Genomic DNA, 14,664 nt, shown 5'->3' with positions numbered 1-14,664 from the left:
AACCTTCCTGTGGCCTCAAAAGTCACTGCAGTGGCATTAGGGAAGACAGGCGTTTGTCCAGTACAAGTTTTGCGGAGGTCATAACGGTTGAATGTGGGTTTTATTTCATAACACAATCATGGTTTTAAGAAACATTGTGCGTGGTGTTGGGAATTCTGGGGTAACCCTGGGTCAGCACGCCCCCTGCTGGCTGTGATGCTGTGTTTTTAGTGGGACAGGATCTTACTGTGCCCACGCTGCCCGTCAGGTGATTTGTATAATCTCACGCTCTGGACCAGCTCTGCGACATCACCCCACTTTACAGATTTAAATACGAGACAATCTGAAGCTCCAAGAGATTACAGCTCGCGCCCCAGCTCCTAAACATGGCCCCTGGCGTCACCTTCTCAGTGCTGACCACCTGTGTCCTCTCAGGCTGTGGTGTGGGGGGAAGGGCAGGGCCAACCACAGCACACTCTCCATCCCACCAAGCTTCCGACTGCCCGGGGTCCTTGGTCCCTCCTGCCAGCTTCCTCGCGTCCATGATGGCGCAGGAGGCGTGTCGGGAGCCCGGCCAGGTCATGGCCCATTGCACCTCCTGGCCCCTGGGCCTCGTCCCTTCTCCGAGGGTATCTGGGGTGGCACCGGGCCCGCCTCCCCCAGGCCATGGAGTGCGTCCTGGTGCCCAGCTTCCAGGGAAGGTGGCAACAGCTACAGCGGATGCTTCTCATGCCTTCTAGAAATGTAAACAGTCTCTCTATTGTTTCTCTTTCTTCTCAGGCACCAATAGGATCTATTATGAATTTGGACATGAGGTTCCAGAACAGAAATGGAAAATGTTCATGAGATTTGTGGGACTTGAGGACAAAGACATTGAGATTTGCGAACACGAGAATCCCGGCAATTTGGTGGAACAGCATCATAAGATGCTCGTGAGGTGGAGAAACAAGCTCGGAAGGGAGGCCTCCGTATTTAAACTCATGGCTGCCCTCCATAAAATGGAGCTCCACGTATGTTTGCATAACATTGTCAACAAATTGATTGCTGAAAATATCTTGGGTAGACACACCGAGACCTCAGACTAGAGTAACTCTTTTTATCGCACGGGATTGTAACTCCGAGGTACCGTGGGTGGGTGGTGTCATAGCTTCTGTCCGAGCTCCAATCCCATTGGGAACTTCCTGACTCCTACGTGGGGCTGACGCTTAACTAAATGGATTCTGTGCGCAGCTTCCGATGGGGAGGTCAGTTCGTACACAAGCACATGTGCTCCTCAGCCAGGGCCAGGTCAGTGTGGCTGAGATGGGCCGGCGCGTCGTCGATTCCAGGAGCTTGAGCTTCTCATCCGGCCCCACGTATAATGCTGGGGGGGCTCGCGTTCCTCGAAGCCCCTTCCCGGACGCTGAGGCTGGGAGAGTTGGTGGCTGTCTTTCTGTCCCCACCACCTCCTTGGTTTCAGAGTCACTGTGATGTCCCCATCACCTAGAACATGGTGTAGCACTGACCTGTGCTCCATGAATACGTGTGTGCAATGACAGTCGCCCGGCAGCTGTTCTGAGCTGTCTCAGACATGGGTATACCTGTCACCAGGATCACACCGTCCCTCGGGTCTTCTGCCTGAGGATGAGACTGGGCTGAGACTAGACCCCCCATTTCTACGGCAGGATAGGCCAGGGGGGGCCATGGTAACCGTTATAGAGCGTTTTTGAATTGCCTTAAACTTTTCAAAGTATTGATGCGAAACATTGTTTTAGTAAAACATAGAACAATTTAATAGTACATACTTTTATAATTTTTCATTAAATTTATTGGGATGACAATGGTTGACTTATAACTTTTGTACATAATAAAATTTATACTGAAATAGTGTTTTCTCTAATTCCTGTTGGGTGTGCAACCTCGTGTGTGACGTCCTTGGGATGTGACAGTGCACAGAGGGAGGCACCGGCTGGACCCCGAGGATGTGCTTTGTGGGGGCAGGGTGTCCCGAACGGTGGTCAGAGGCTGGAGAAGCCTCTTGTCTGGTTTGTGGTGCCCCCGCCCCTGGTCTCTGTCCCCGGGAATGGCAGCTCCGTCCATCCAGTGCTCACCTCACAATGTGAGCCCCACCTGCCCCCTTCTCACTCACCCCAAACTCACCAGTCCTTGGAAATAGTCACAAATTGGACACTTACTTCCATCCAGTGGCGAGTTTCTTCAACTTCCAATTCATCAAAAAAGTCAATGCCACAACCACTGGGTCTCTCTCAGTCCGGAAACGTGGGTGTCTTCCCAGCCTCACCCCATCCTTGTCCTCCCACACCCCAGCCTTTGCTGCCTGCTGTGGCTCTCCCAGGTCTGTCTGCTCACCCACTGGCCCAGGGCACCGTTTATGCTGGACCATGACATGGCTTCCTGTCAAGCCTTGTTTTCCTGAATCCACTCTGCCTTTGGAGTGATAGTTCAGAGTACAAATCTGGTCCCGCCGTCCCGTCTAAGGCCTTGAGTGGGTCTGTGCCATCGTGACTAGACGACTATGCCCGACTCACCTGCCATAGCCTGTGCTTCAAGCTCCATCTCAGGCCCGGGTGCTCCATAGGTCCCGTGTTCGTGCTGAACTTCTCAGTGGCTGGCTGTCTGCTCGGGTGTTTTGCAGGACAGTCCCCTCTGCCTGGAATGTACTCCCTGTCCATCCCCAGTCCCCTCCTCTAAGCCTCCCTGGAACTAGTCCTTCCTTCAGACCTGCACATTCCCGGGACCACCACCTGGCTTGTCCCCACCCCATTCGGTGTAATACTCAAGTAAACACCCCAGTGTTGCCTGGCCAGTCTTTAATGTCTATCTCCCCACGGCGGGATGCGAACTCCACCCCAAAGTCGTGCGCTGCCTCGGCGGGCCTGATGCCCCTGCTGAACAAAACACTGACCTTGGGGATGCTCCCAGGTTCCAGCCGCAGCCAGTAAGAACTACAATCCCCAGCATGCGTCGGGCCGACGGCGTCGGAGCCCGCGTCGGTTGCCTAGCGACTGGGCGTGTCCCAGAAGTCTACCAGCCGGGGGGCGGGACTTCCGGGACCGCGGTTGCATCAGATTTTGTGAAGCTGTCGCTCCGGGATTCCGAGGATGGCAGGTTCCTCCGGGGAGCAGGGTGAGTACGCGCGACGGAGCGGGCGGGGATGACGCCGAGCCTGTGGGGGCCGGGTCCCCGGGGCGGGCAGAGGCCACCCCGGACGTGAGGGGCGGAGGGGAGGCTCCAGGACCCCAGCAGCCTGGGCCTGCGCTGCTCACAGCCCGCGGGGACCAGACCCCGCCCCGGGCCCCGCCGCCGCCGTCCCCTGCCCGGCCTCCGTGCCCTCGATGGGTTGAGCCAGGTTCTCTCGCGCCCCCACGCGGGAGGTGGCCCTGCGTATCCCCCGGCCGGGCTGCGCTCCCTCCAGCCGGACTTTGGGGACTGGCAGAGCAGGGGCTCGTTTTGGCTTCCGCCGACCCGGCAGCATCCCGGGGGTGGGGGAGGGCGCGCGAGGGTGACACTTGGGACAATGTGCCGAGGAAGCCACGGGGAAGCGACACACACACGAAAGGGCTTGGGGTTTACGGAGGTTGTCATCGGAGGCTGCAAACAGTGGCTACTGGACCGGCCTGACCAGCGCGTTACTGCCCCACTTTCTTGCCTCTGGGAGCTTGGGGAGCAGCTCAGGCTCTGACACCGGGTCACTCGTGTCACCAGGGGTGGACGGGGGCGGCTGCAGGCTGATGTCCGGAGAGCTCTGGGTGTTTTCCCACCGTTCCCCAAGCAAGATTGTAGGTACGGGAAAGAGCAGAGGATGTCAGCCGGTCACTAACAGTCTGGGGCAAACTTGCCTCTTGAAAACCTCTCTGTGTGTCCTTTCTGTTCTCTTGGCCCCGGAATTAGATGCCAGGTCTTCTGAGACGCCTCCACCCTCGCCTGCTATTCTGGCTGCACAAGGCTTCCTTCGCCCCCTGAGGTTCCCTGGCTCCTGAGGGTGCATTGGGGTTGTAGGTGGGGGGCTGGCTGACAAGAGAGGCACCCGGAGAACAGGGCTGCTGTCCCATCCGAGGACCCACCTTCCAGGTGTGCCGTATGCCACCGTATGCCACCCGACAGGTGGGCCTGGATTCCAGCACCATCTTCACCTGCCCCAGAGCCAGGCAGCCCTCAGAAGTCCACTCAGACGCCTATAAAATAGTAGTGTGGCTCACAGCCCCGACCTCAGAGCCGGCTGGGCTCTGTCCCGGCTGTACCCCTTCCTCAGGTCCAGCAGGGTCACCCTCCTCCCTCGGGATGTGTGGGTGTTAAGGGGCAGTGGGTGTAAAGGACTTCGAAGGGCGCCTGGCACGGGATAGAAGCTGTCCAGAGGGAAAGCGGCAGCTTGTTTCTTTTTCTTAAAATGAAAGTGTATTCTGGGTCATTTTTTAAACGTAAATGACATGTTTTTCTTTAATTACTTCAGATCTGGAGGTTTCTGGAGTCTTGGTAACAGTGGCGTGTGTTGGACCTTGACACCTAGGTTGGGATTCATCCGGCCTTGAGCCCATTCCCGGCGTTTAGGTGACGCCTTGGAGTTTGGGAAAGACCATCTGCCCCTCCCCCACCTGGAGGATGGGTGGGGGGAGAGTCCACTGAGGTAGGGAGACCAGGAAGGACCCCAGACGGTGATGGCCTGGGCCGCTGGCAGCATTGGGCAGAGGAGTGGGCAGGCTTGGGAGGACTGCACTTGGTGCTGGGCTCGATAAGGGGAGTGAGAAACGGAGGTGCCCAGGTTTAGCCCGAGTGAGGGAGGATCGCCGTCCATTCCCTGGGCTTGTGGCCAGGTTTGGGGCTGAGACTTGATGCCTGGAGACACTGTGGACAAGTGACGGCTGGACTTCAGGGTCTGGTGCTCAGGAGAGAGGTGGGGGTAGACGGGGCTTTGGGAGGAGGGACCTGTGGGCAGAGGCCCTGGGTTCCCTGAGGGGAGCCATTGCCCACAGGTGGTGGAGAGCAGGCTGCCTCTCTCCTCCCCTGGAGATTTCAGGGGGAGGGCAGTTCCTTCCAGAGGCTTTTCCAGCCCCCCTTCAGAGAGCCACCTGGGCAGGCTGGACATCCCCACAGGAAACAGGTATCAAGGGGACCCAGGAGGAGGGGCTGTTGTGGAAGGCGGGGCCAAGGAAGCTGGCGGAGCCTTTGCAAAGGGGTCCCAGGGCTGGGTGCTGCCAGGGCACTTCCCACAGCTGGTAGGCGCTGCTGATGGGCTGGGACTTACCTGAGTGGGAGCCGAGACGGAAGGTGGGAAGGAGGTGCCCCACGCAGGTTTCAGTGCTGCTGCAAGAAGCTGGGGAGGGAGAGACGACGTGCCTGTCTTTTCACTCAGGACTGCGGTTCCTCTGATGTGAATTTGGTTCCATCCCTGCGCCGCGTGCATACCTGGTTCCTGCGTCGGTGTGATTTCAGTAAAGGTTTCATGAAGACTTGGGCTTTCTAAACTGCTGGCCACAGTCCACGTTTAGGAGAGTCCGCCATCCGAAGGAGTCCCCTGGGCCGTGTTTGTGGCCGGCACTGCAGACTGTCCGGCCACGTGGACATTCCCCTAGTCGGGGGCAGGACTTTGCTCTCTGGAGCAGTGAGCCCCATGTGCCGGGCCCTCCATGGGGACGGCCACTGCAGATGGGTCCCCTGGTGGGCGCCTCTTGTGTGACCTTGGCATTCATTGCAGGCTGGCCCAAACCGTGACCACTTGGAAGCTGACCTATTTTCATTTGTGTCCTCGAGACACGCTGAGCGCAGCGATGGCAATTACTCCCGCCTGTCTGCGCCCACCCCAGGAAGCCTGTCATCGGGCTGCCAGCCCGCCCTGCCCTGCCCTGCGGATGGTTGAGGCGGCTCCAGGCCGAGCTTGTGTAATCCCTGGTAACTCTCCAGGGTCATTGTCAGAATAATAGGGACTCAGGAGTGATGGCAATGATGGTAACGATGCGGGCTGACTGGGCGCGGGCTGTGTGCCAGGCGGCATTTTAACCTTTTACAAGTGTAATTTCACTGCTACTCACCAGCTTTATGAGGCGAGATGTGTGTTGTCAGGAGCTGGTCTCGCCCCACCCCAACTACTCGTTAGAGCTTGGAAGCCTCGTATTGCTTAGAACGTTTGACATGCTTTTCTTGTGAAAATAACACGTGCTTATTGTAGAAAACGGGAGCAAGCAGGGAAGGAAAAAGAGGGAAGTCCCCTGCATCCGTGCACTCCGGACAGCCGCTGTCACCGCGGGCCGGTTCCCTGGGCGTCTCTGCTCACCAGGATGCATCTCAGCCCATAGGGCGGCCTCTGTCTGCTTGTAGATCCTGGGTTTGGGGTGGGGAGAGAGGGAGGGGTTCGGAGGGGGGGGGCTGCCTCTGTTTCAGAATGGTGCGTCCCTCTTCTGCGTCTCCATCCCTCCTGTCGCCTGCGGTCCTGTCGCTGGTAGTTGTATAGGGACACGTGGAGCCAGGGAGAGGGGACATGGAGGGTCAGCGTTGGGAGAACAGCTTCTGAAAGGCGTCTGGGCCCCTGCCGGCTCCATCCACCTCTGGCAGGTCGTCTCTTCTATCTTTAGTGAATTTAACTTTCTCCTTCGGAGAAGAGGAGCAGGGCCAGCAGCCACCTGGCAGTCTGGTGCCCGGGGAGAAAGGTGGCCTGTGGGAGAATGCCTTTGCAGTTGCATTTTCCCGTGCCCAGGACTGCCCTGGCAGGCGCTGCCTTCCTTCTCCCTGGGATTCATTGGCAGCAGTAGCCCTGAGGCAGGGGTCACGAGGGTGGCCCCCTCCACTGGCCAGCGGGAGGTACAATCCCGCCTGGCCTCCCTGCGCTGTCTCAGGGGGAATCCACGCAGAAGGGACACGGGGCTGCTCCTCAGGAGCCCACGGGCTGGGTCCTTCCCCTGAGCACCTGCTCAGGGGAAGGAAGGAGAGCTGGGGTGGTACTCCTCAAGGTCGCCTTCAGGACTGACCCCTTTGGGTCTCGCTGCTTCCTTTGGCGGTTCCAAGAACTTGTTCTCCCGTAGGCTACGGTGACACAGCAGCAGCGAGCGCCCCCTGCAGGTGTGTGCTTCTGGGGCGGGGGTACAAGGAGCGCCCCCTGCAGGTGTGCGCCTCTGGGCGGCCAGGCTCCTCCAGTTGAGGGAGTCGGGGGATACAGGCAGGTGGACTCAGTGGGTCCCCAGCCCTGGTCCCTGGGGTGCTTCCCCCAGAGGGCTTGTGGGCCCCGAAATGACACGGGAAACCCAGCCCATCACAGGAGCCCTGCACGTGGAGATGACCTTCTCCTCGCTCATTCACGCACTCAGCAAATTTATGGAGTGTCTAGAATGTTCCGGGGTTAGTTGTAGATGCTGAGGTTGAGTGAATGAAGCGGATGAAAATCGCAGGGGGCGCGGCAGACGATAAAGGGAAGAAAGACTGAAGTATATTAGACAGAAATAGGTTCTGTGGAGAGAAAAAGGCGGGAAGTGTGTTGGGACTCGGGGGCGTGCCGTCACTTGGAGCAGTGTCCAGGGAGGCCCCCGCGGAGCCCTGAGGAAGGGGCAGCGCCAGCTGGCCTGACTGGGGGAGCGGTCCGTACAGGCGGGGAGGTGGGACGAGACACCCCGAGAAGGAGCAGGTCTTGGGGGGTGGGCGCTGAGGTCAGAGAGGCGTGGGGGCCACGTGGGGCTGTTGGAGGCCGTGTGCGGACTGTGCTTGTGTGCGATGGGCGGGGGTCTGAGGGAGGACACGTGATCTCCGCAGGCCACTGTGCCGGGGAAGCTGGGATGCCTGTGGGGGAAACAGCATCACAGGGCCTCCGGAGAGGGGGAGGCTGCCATGGTGGGAGGGGCTGGATTCCGGGGCGGCTGCCTTGGAGGGGGAGGCCCCGCCCCATGTGCGATGGGGGGGTGTTCCTGATGGTGACTGATGCGTACAGCGCGTGACTCCGTCGGGGTGGAAGGGCACGCGAAGCACTGGCACCGCGTCTGCTCTGCGTGGAGTTGGGGGTCGTCCTAGTAGCGACAGATGGGACGGGCTTCCCCATGACCCCTCTGTGCGGAGCCGTCCCGGATGCAGTGGGGAGGGAAGCAAGGGGGCCGTTCTGGAAGACCTGTGTTTTAGGTGCTGCATGCACTGGCGAGCTCAGGGAAGACTTCCCCCTGGCGCCCACACCTTCCCTGTGGGTGAAGAAGTCGGGGCTCAGGACCTCCCCGAGAACGTCGAGGTGATTTGCATTGGTGGGCTGACTCCAGCTCATCCTGGCTGATGCCAGTGTGCCAGGAAGTCTGAGGTTGGCAGGGCTGCATGCAGGTCTCCCCCCGTGGACACAGTGCGTGGAGGCGTCTGTGCAGCGACAGCCCCCACACAGGCTTTGCTGTCTGTTTTCAGGAGTTGTGTGGGCTTGGCTGGGTCATTTTCCTGTTCCTGGGCCGAGCAGGTAAACAGAGATGGTGGGAGAGTGGCCCGTAGGCCCACGTCTCCCCCTTTTGTAGCCATCAGGCCGTGGGTCCAGCACGGTGACCGGTGACGTCATGGTGTCAGGCTGCTCGCTCCAAAGGGCTCCAATGTCAGGTGTCTGCCCTCTGCCAGGAAGAGGAGCTGTACCTGGCAGAGCGAGAGGGCCGGGCTGGCACCTTGTCACTCACAGCTGACTCTGGAGCTGCGGGGTGTGGGAGCGAGAAGCATTGGTCCTTTCTCACGGTTCTGTTGAAGTTAAATAATGGATGGTCAGCACCTAGACGTGGCGCAGACTCGGGGTGTAGGGACCAGGCTCCTTCTGCACCAAAGGGCCTTGTGCGACCTGACTCGCCCCTGCCCCCTGCTTTGGAGATGCTGGGTCTGTGCCCTTCCCCCTTGCGCTTGGGGCAGCGCCTGGTCCCCAACTCCCGACCCCAGAGATGGGCAGAGCCAGACATTAGTTACCGTGGTGAGAAGAGGTTTTGCTCAGTGACGACACCTTAGGGAGGAGCTGAGCCCCTGGATTCCCACACGGGGCTGCTGGGTGTCAGGGCCACGTGGCCAGCCGCGTGTGGCATCGCCTGCAGAGACAGCTGCTGGCCCATCCTCCCTGAGGATTCCAGTTCAGAGCAGTGTCCTCCGCTCCCTGAGACACACTTCTGGGGTGTAGAGGACACGCGTCACAGTAGTCAGCCATCAGTCGTAGTGATGGGAAGAAAGGGCGGTGGACAGGACCTGTGGTCACATGCCGGCAGACAGACAGTGGTCCCGGCGGGTAGAGCTTTCTCAGGCAGGCACTGCGGGGCTGCGGTCCTAGGAGCCACGCCAGCGTTGGGTCACCTCTCAGGACAGGGGTCTGGACGCGTCTGTAGGACCAACAGTTGTGCGGTTTTCATCCCCCAGGAACCGGTCAGCACCGCCCTCCCAGCGCCCAGTCAGGGGGCCGCCCCTGCAGAAAAGGGGTTGCATGTGTGCGTGTGTGTGTGTGTGTGTGTGTGTGTAGCTTTCCTAAATTGAGGTGAAAGTCAAATCATGTAAAAACCATTGAAAAGTGCACAGTCGAGTGGCCTTTCGTGCATTTACGGTGTTGTGCAGCCACCACCTCTGTCTAGTTCCAGAACATTCCCATCTCCCCAAAAGGGGGCCCCACTGGCACTCACTCCCCAGCCCCCCGTGCCCCCAGACAACGGCCAGTCTGCGTTCTGCGTCTGGACTGGCCTGTTCTGCACCTGCGCATCGGGAGAGGGTGGACACCAGCGCCCCGACTGACCCGTGTGCCTGTGTCTTTGCAGCTCCCGCCTACACGTCCATCCTGGGCATTAGTGACGAGGCCGCCCGGGTGCGGGCGCTGAACGAGCACCTGAGCACACGTAGCTATGTCCACGGCTACTCCCTGTCCCAGGCAGACGTGGACGTGTTCAGGCAGCTCTCGGCCCCTCCCACGGACGTGCAGCTCTTCCACGTGGCTCGGTGGTTCAGGCACATAGAAGCCGTGCTGGGCGGCGTCCGTGGCGTCGGCGAGCCCCATGGGCTCCAGGCAAGTGAGTAGCAGGGCGGGTTCCCCAGCCGTTAGACCCTCTCCCTCCAGGGGCCTCCAAGGTCAGGGCCCCCGGCTGCATGGTGCTCGTTGGATATGGTGCCTGGAGGAGCCCACGTACTGGCTGCTGTCACCGTGTGCAAGCAGGTGGCCTGGTGGTTGGCCAGCACTCCCTGAGTGGAGGTTAGGATAAGACATGCCCGGAAGCTGGCCCTTGAGGGTCAGGACTCCCGTGGCGTGTGCAGGGGACCTGCCCGGAGGGCGCGAGCCCCCAGGGGTCCAGGCCTGGTGTTTCCAGCTCATTGCTTGCCTGGCTCGGATTCAGATTCGACTTGGTTCTTTTTCTGTGTTCTTCCCATAGCTGCCGTGTGTGTGTGTGTGTGTGTGTGTCCCCGTGTGTCCACCAGGGTTAGAATGGTTGAGTCCTAAAGCAGTAGCCACTGACCTTGAACTTGTAAAGGACCAGCAATGAGTCATTACTCGGTTTTGAGAAAATCAGTCACGTAGCTTTAGCTGCAACATGTCACTGCTGGTATGTCCCCAGCAGTTATTTCGGGGTGCTTCTGGAATGTCTGAGGGGCTCAGTTTGGTGTGGTTCCTCTGTCCTCTGAAAAAGCTGAGGGGGCTTTGTCCCCGGGCCCCTCGCAAGCCCTCCCCATGGCCGCGGCCTCAGGGACCCTCTCGGACACAGAAGGTTAGGCCACGGCTCTGCGTGGGCCCCTTCCCGGGACCTGGGCGCAACCCGCTGTGCTTGGCATCTGTAGAAAGCACAGGGGAGCATGGGCTGGAATGTCAGCTTGGGGTGCAGTGTGCGACGGGGGGAGACTTGGAACTAAGTGCGCCCTTCAGTGCACGGGACGTTGGGGCATCGAAGTGAGGAAATGACTGGAAATGTGTCACCGTGAAACCGAGGCCTGTGTCTTCTCTCTCATGATCCCCAGTTGCAGGTAGGCATCTGTCCCCACCAGGTCTCCTGTCCCCAGCGGGGGGGCAGCAGGAGCCCTTCGCGGAGCTTGAAAGCCAAGTGTGACTCAGTGTCCCACTGGACGGGCTCCCTGGGCCACGCACTCAGCTGTGTCCTGGGACGCTTGTCACCAGCCCTCTTGAGACGTCTCGGGCGAGCCTTTGGTCGTGTGAACCCCGAGCCCTTCCTGCCTTCTTCCTGCTTAGCAGGGCGAGTGCTGGCGGTCACCTGGTTCACATCAGTGTGGGGGAGCTCTGGCCGGTCTCCCCCAGTCGCCCCAGGTGGCACACTGCCTGTGATTCGGGGCTGACATGACTCGTGAGGGACATTGATGGAGTCAGCGAGCGGCATCGAATCAGGGACCGAGGTTTCTTCCAGGGTGTTCGCTGCATTTGAAAGGAACCTGTGAGACCATCCCTGAGCAGAGCGAGCATTTGATGTTGAGCAAGGATCAGGGCTCCTTGCACTGGAACCTGTGCCCCCGAGAGCCTGCTGGCCCTGCCTCGAGTACGGAGCTCCTGTTCAGTGCTGTCTGTCTATCTGTCGTCCTCCCCCCCTGGGGACCTGCGCAGACACGCGCACCATGCACACACACACACGCACACACACGCGCCCACGCACACACACAAACACACACGCACAGCCGCCTCCCTTCTCCTCTACCCTTGCCTGTCACTTACGTGCATCCTCTGCGTGGCTAGTGTGACTTTGGGCCAATGGCCGAGCCCAGGACTGTTCCGTGACTCCCTGGGGAAACAGTGTGTAGGGATCCACTGGCCTCCCTAGATCGAGGGAGGCCAGTGGAGTATCACTGTTGGCAGGCCGTGGGCGTGAGAGAGAGCCCTTTGCAAACAGAGACAGAAGAGGTGGACAGGAGAGGGCAGCTTGATGGGCTGCAGACGGCAAGTTGGGCAGATGGGGCAGGTAGTGCCCGAACTCCCCGCATGGACCTGTCCTGGGGTGTCCGCTGTGGGACGGCCATGCCCGCAGCTGTGCCCAGTGGCGAGTGGCACCAAGCTGGTCTATGTGCGAGGCCTGAGGGGGCAGCTGGAGGTGGGTGGGTGTCCCCAGACGCCCGTGGGTGTGAGTGGTCAACTTAGCAGTTATTCCTGACCCCGGGCCCCAGGCTGTGTGAGGATCGCTCTTCTCCCGGCTGGCAGCGTGGGCCTGGGGCCCACCGAGCAGCAGGTGAGCCCCAGACTGCAGAAAGGGGAGTGGCCGGACAGCCTGGCGCAGGACACCGCCAAGGAGGGGACAGTGCTGGTGGCAGGAGCAGGGATGAGAACAGGCTGCCCGGAAGAAAGCGATTGGACAGCGTGTCACTCCGTGAGCCACTGCCCTCAGCTCGGGGACAAACCCGGCTGTTCCCCAGTTGGTCAGGAATTTCGGAATCACGAGTGTCTGCGTCAGAGTCGTGTTAGGGAGCCACAGAGCGCCGTGGGGGTGGGGACTCACCCGCGTCTGGCGGAGATGAGGGCTGGCAGCCGTTCTTCCTGCCGTCCGTTCTGGGGCCATGAGCCACCAGCTGTTTCTGGCCTCGTCTGGCTTCTGCTATACCTGGCAGTGGCCCCACAGTGTCTCCCGACAGCTGTCTTCCTGGGGAGGCCAGGGCACCCAGTGCGGTCCCGTGTTTGCAGGACCCCTGCCTCCTGACCCATGAGCTGAGCCGCCACTGGCAGGCAGCGAGCGGGAGGGCATGTGTGTGAAGGGCAGTGGAGTGGACTGGGCGTCCCAAAGTGGTCGTAATGTTTGCTCAGAGAGTCTGAGCAAAGCTAAGTAGGGAAGCTAAGTTTGTTAGATCCGGGTGGTGCTGACAGATACGCGCCCTTTAAAACCTTGTTGCTTTAAAACCTGTTGCCTTTCATTGAAAACAATGTATTGGTTCATTGAAAACAATGTATCATTTCATTGAAAACAATGTATTATTTCATTAAAGACACTATTATTTCATTGAAAAAATGTATCTTCTGCTTCCCTGTGACCCAGCTGCTCTCTGTCCTGCAGGTAAAGGGCGGCGGCAGCCCCAGTGGTCTCCTCCGACCGGGTCTGAGCCATGCAAGCTACGCCTGTACAACAGCCTCACCCGGAACAAGGTAGGGGAGTCTCAGGGGTGGGGCAGAGCCGGCTCTGTGGTTGCCCCCGGGCCCTGCCGAAACAAAAACTTGTGTCTCCGTTATGCCGGGCCCTGGAGACCCGGTGTGAGCTCCCTCAACTACTTGCTAGGTGTTTTGTGTGTAACCGCAGGACAGAGCTGTTCTTGAAGCCACATCCCACGTGTCACAGCCACAGAGCAGAGCTGTCCTCTGAAGCCACACCCCCACATGGCACAGATATAGGGCAGAGCTGTCCCCTGAAGCCACACCCCCACATGGCACAGACATAGGGCAGAGCTGTCCCCTGAATCAACAACCCACATGTCATGGCCACAGAGCAGAGCTGTCCTCTGAAGCAACACTCCGGGAATAGGGCCAGAAAACTGTCCCCTGAAGCCACACCCCATATGGCACGGCCACGGAACAGAGCTGTGCCCTGAAGCTACACTCCATGGTGACAGCCACAGAGCTGTCCCCGGAAGCCACATCCTGCGCGGCACGGCCCAGGGCAGCCTCTGGTTCGTTCATGGCCACGCCAACTGTTGGCTTTCAGAGGACGCGTGGCAGCAGAATGCACAGCCTGCTCCAGGCGCGACAGACAAAGTGGGGGCATGTGACGTAGCAGGTTCAGAGACGTCAGGTGCCTCCTAACTGAACAGGGTGTGCTTGGTCGGTTCTCTTTGCATGGCCAGTGGCCAGAGATTTGGAAAAGGGCTCCGGACTTTCATCGGCGAGCTCAGTGAGCAGCCATGGCTCCCTTGTGGCCTGTTGATGGCAGCAGCCTGAATTGGCCAGAGACTGTCGGACCATTCAGCGGGTGGCGAGAACGGGCTTCCATCCAGCGGCCAGGCCTCAGAGCCAGGCTCCTCCAGAAGTGCGGGCCCCGGGCAGCTGCTCGAACCCGCGTCTTCACCTGGGAAAGGAAAATGGCAGTGGCTCCCTGTCAGATTGTTTCTCGGAGCAAGGGTAGGTCTGTCCAAGCCCTGGCACAGGCCTGGCATGTTTCGGTCGTAGGTGCTGGGGAAATGTTAGCCGCTGTTGTCAAAGCAGCAACATTGCACAGCAAAGCAAAGCGCTTGTTTCCTCACTGTCCACGTGTGTTGCTATGTAGATTCCCGACCACCCTTGTCTCCGTGAAAAGTCGCCCTGGAGAGTCTCATTGGGTCCCCACTCCCACCCCAGACTTCGTGACTCTTTTCAAACAAAACGGTTCTTGTGAATTTTGAATAAACCAGACCATCAGCGGTGTGCTGGTTTTGGTGAGCTCAGGCCACGCCACTTGCTTTCCCTGTGACTGTCATTCCTTTCTTTCTGACAAAGGATGTGTTTATACCTCAAAACGGGAATAGAGTGACGTGGTACTGCTGTGGGCCGACTGTCTACGACGCGTCGCACATGGGACACGCCAGGTAGGGCCCACTGCCGGCTTCCGCATGGTGAGACCCCCAGGCAGCCTCTCAGCTCTAAGGAGGTCTTTGATCAGCCTCGGGGACATGGATTGAAAGGAAAATAAACCTGGAACGCCTCTCATTTTTAAGGCGAAACCTTTCTTTCCATAAGCAGCCCCTATATTCTCTGTAGTCAAGTGAGAGAATCCTGACAGCGGGCAGTAGCGTCCTGGCCGTGCCCGGCACTGTGCTCAGCTCGCAGCTCTGGGGGGA

General features: G+C 59.4%; 2 protein-coding genes across 4 annotated transcripts in view; both read left to right on the top strand.

Annotated features, from left to right (window-relative positions):
* LOC117030753 (tumor necrosis factor receptor superfamily member 1A) overlaps positions 1 to 1,796 on the top strand; it is a 57,550-nt gene extending 55,754 nt beyond the window's left edge. For both annotated transcript variants that reach the window (XM_033120977.1, XM_033120978.1), the window contains exon 11: positions 760 to 1,796. In XM_033120977.1, coding sequence (XP_032976868.1) covers positions 760 to 1,064 — 305 coding nt within the window. In that variant the 3' untranslated portion in view covers positions 1,065 to 1,796. The remainder of the gene's footprint in view (positions 1 to 759) is intronic.
* Positions 1,797 to 3,016: 1,220 nt separating this feature from the next.
* CARS1 (cysteinyl-tRNA synthetase 1) overlaps positions 3,017 to 14,664 on the top strand; it is a 45,844-nt gene continuing 34,196 nt past the window's right edge. The window contains exons 1-4 of one of the 2 annotated variants that reach the window (XM_033120886.1): positions 3,017 to 3,105; positions 9,702 to 9,950; positions 12,915 to 13,003; positions 14,324 to 14,412. In XM_033120886.1, coding sequence (XP_032976777.1) covers positions 3,081 to 3,105; positions 9,702 to 9,950; positions 12,915 to 13,003; positions 14,324 to 14,412 — 452 coding nt within the window. In that variant the 5' untranslated portion in view covers positions 3,017 to 3,080. The remainder of the gene's footprint in view (positions 3,106 to 9,701; positions 9,951 to 12,914; positions 13,004 to 14,323; positions 14,413 to 14,664) is intronic. The other variant, XM_033120887.1, reaches the window with a different exon arrangement.

This window comes from Rhinolophus ferrumequinum, chromosome 11 (genome assembly GCF_004115265.2).
Source record: "Rhinolophus ferrumequinum isolate MPI-CBG mRhiFer1 chromosome 11, mRhiFer1_v1.p, whole genome shotgun sequence".
Taxonomy (NCBI): Eukaryota; Metazoa; Chordata; class Mammalia; order Chiroptera; family Rhinolophidae; genus Rhinolophus; species Rhinolophus ferrumequinum.
Note: the sequence above shows the minus strand (reverse complement) of the source record. Positions and strands in the feature narration are given on the sequence as shown.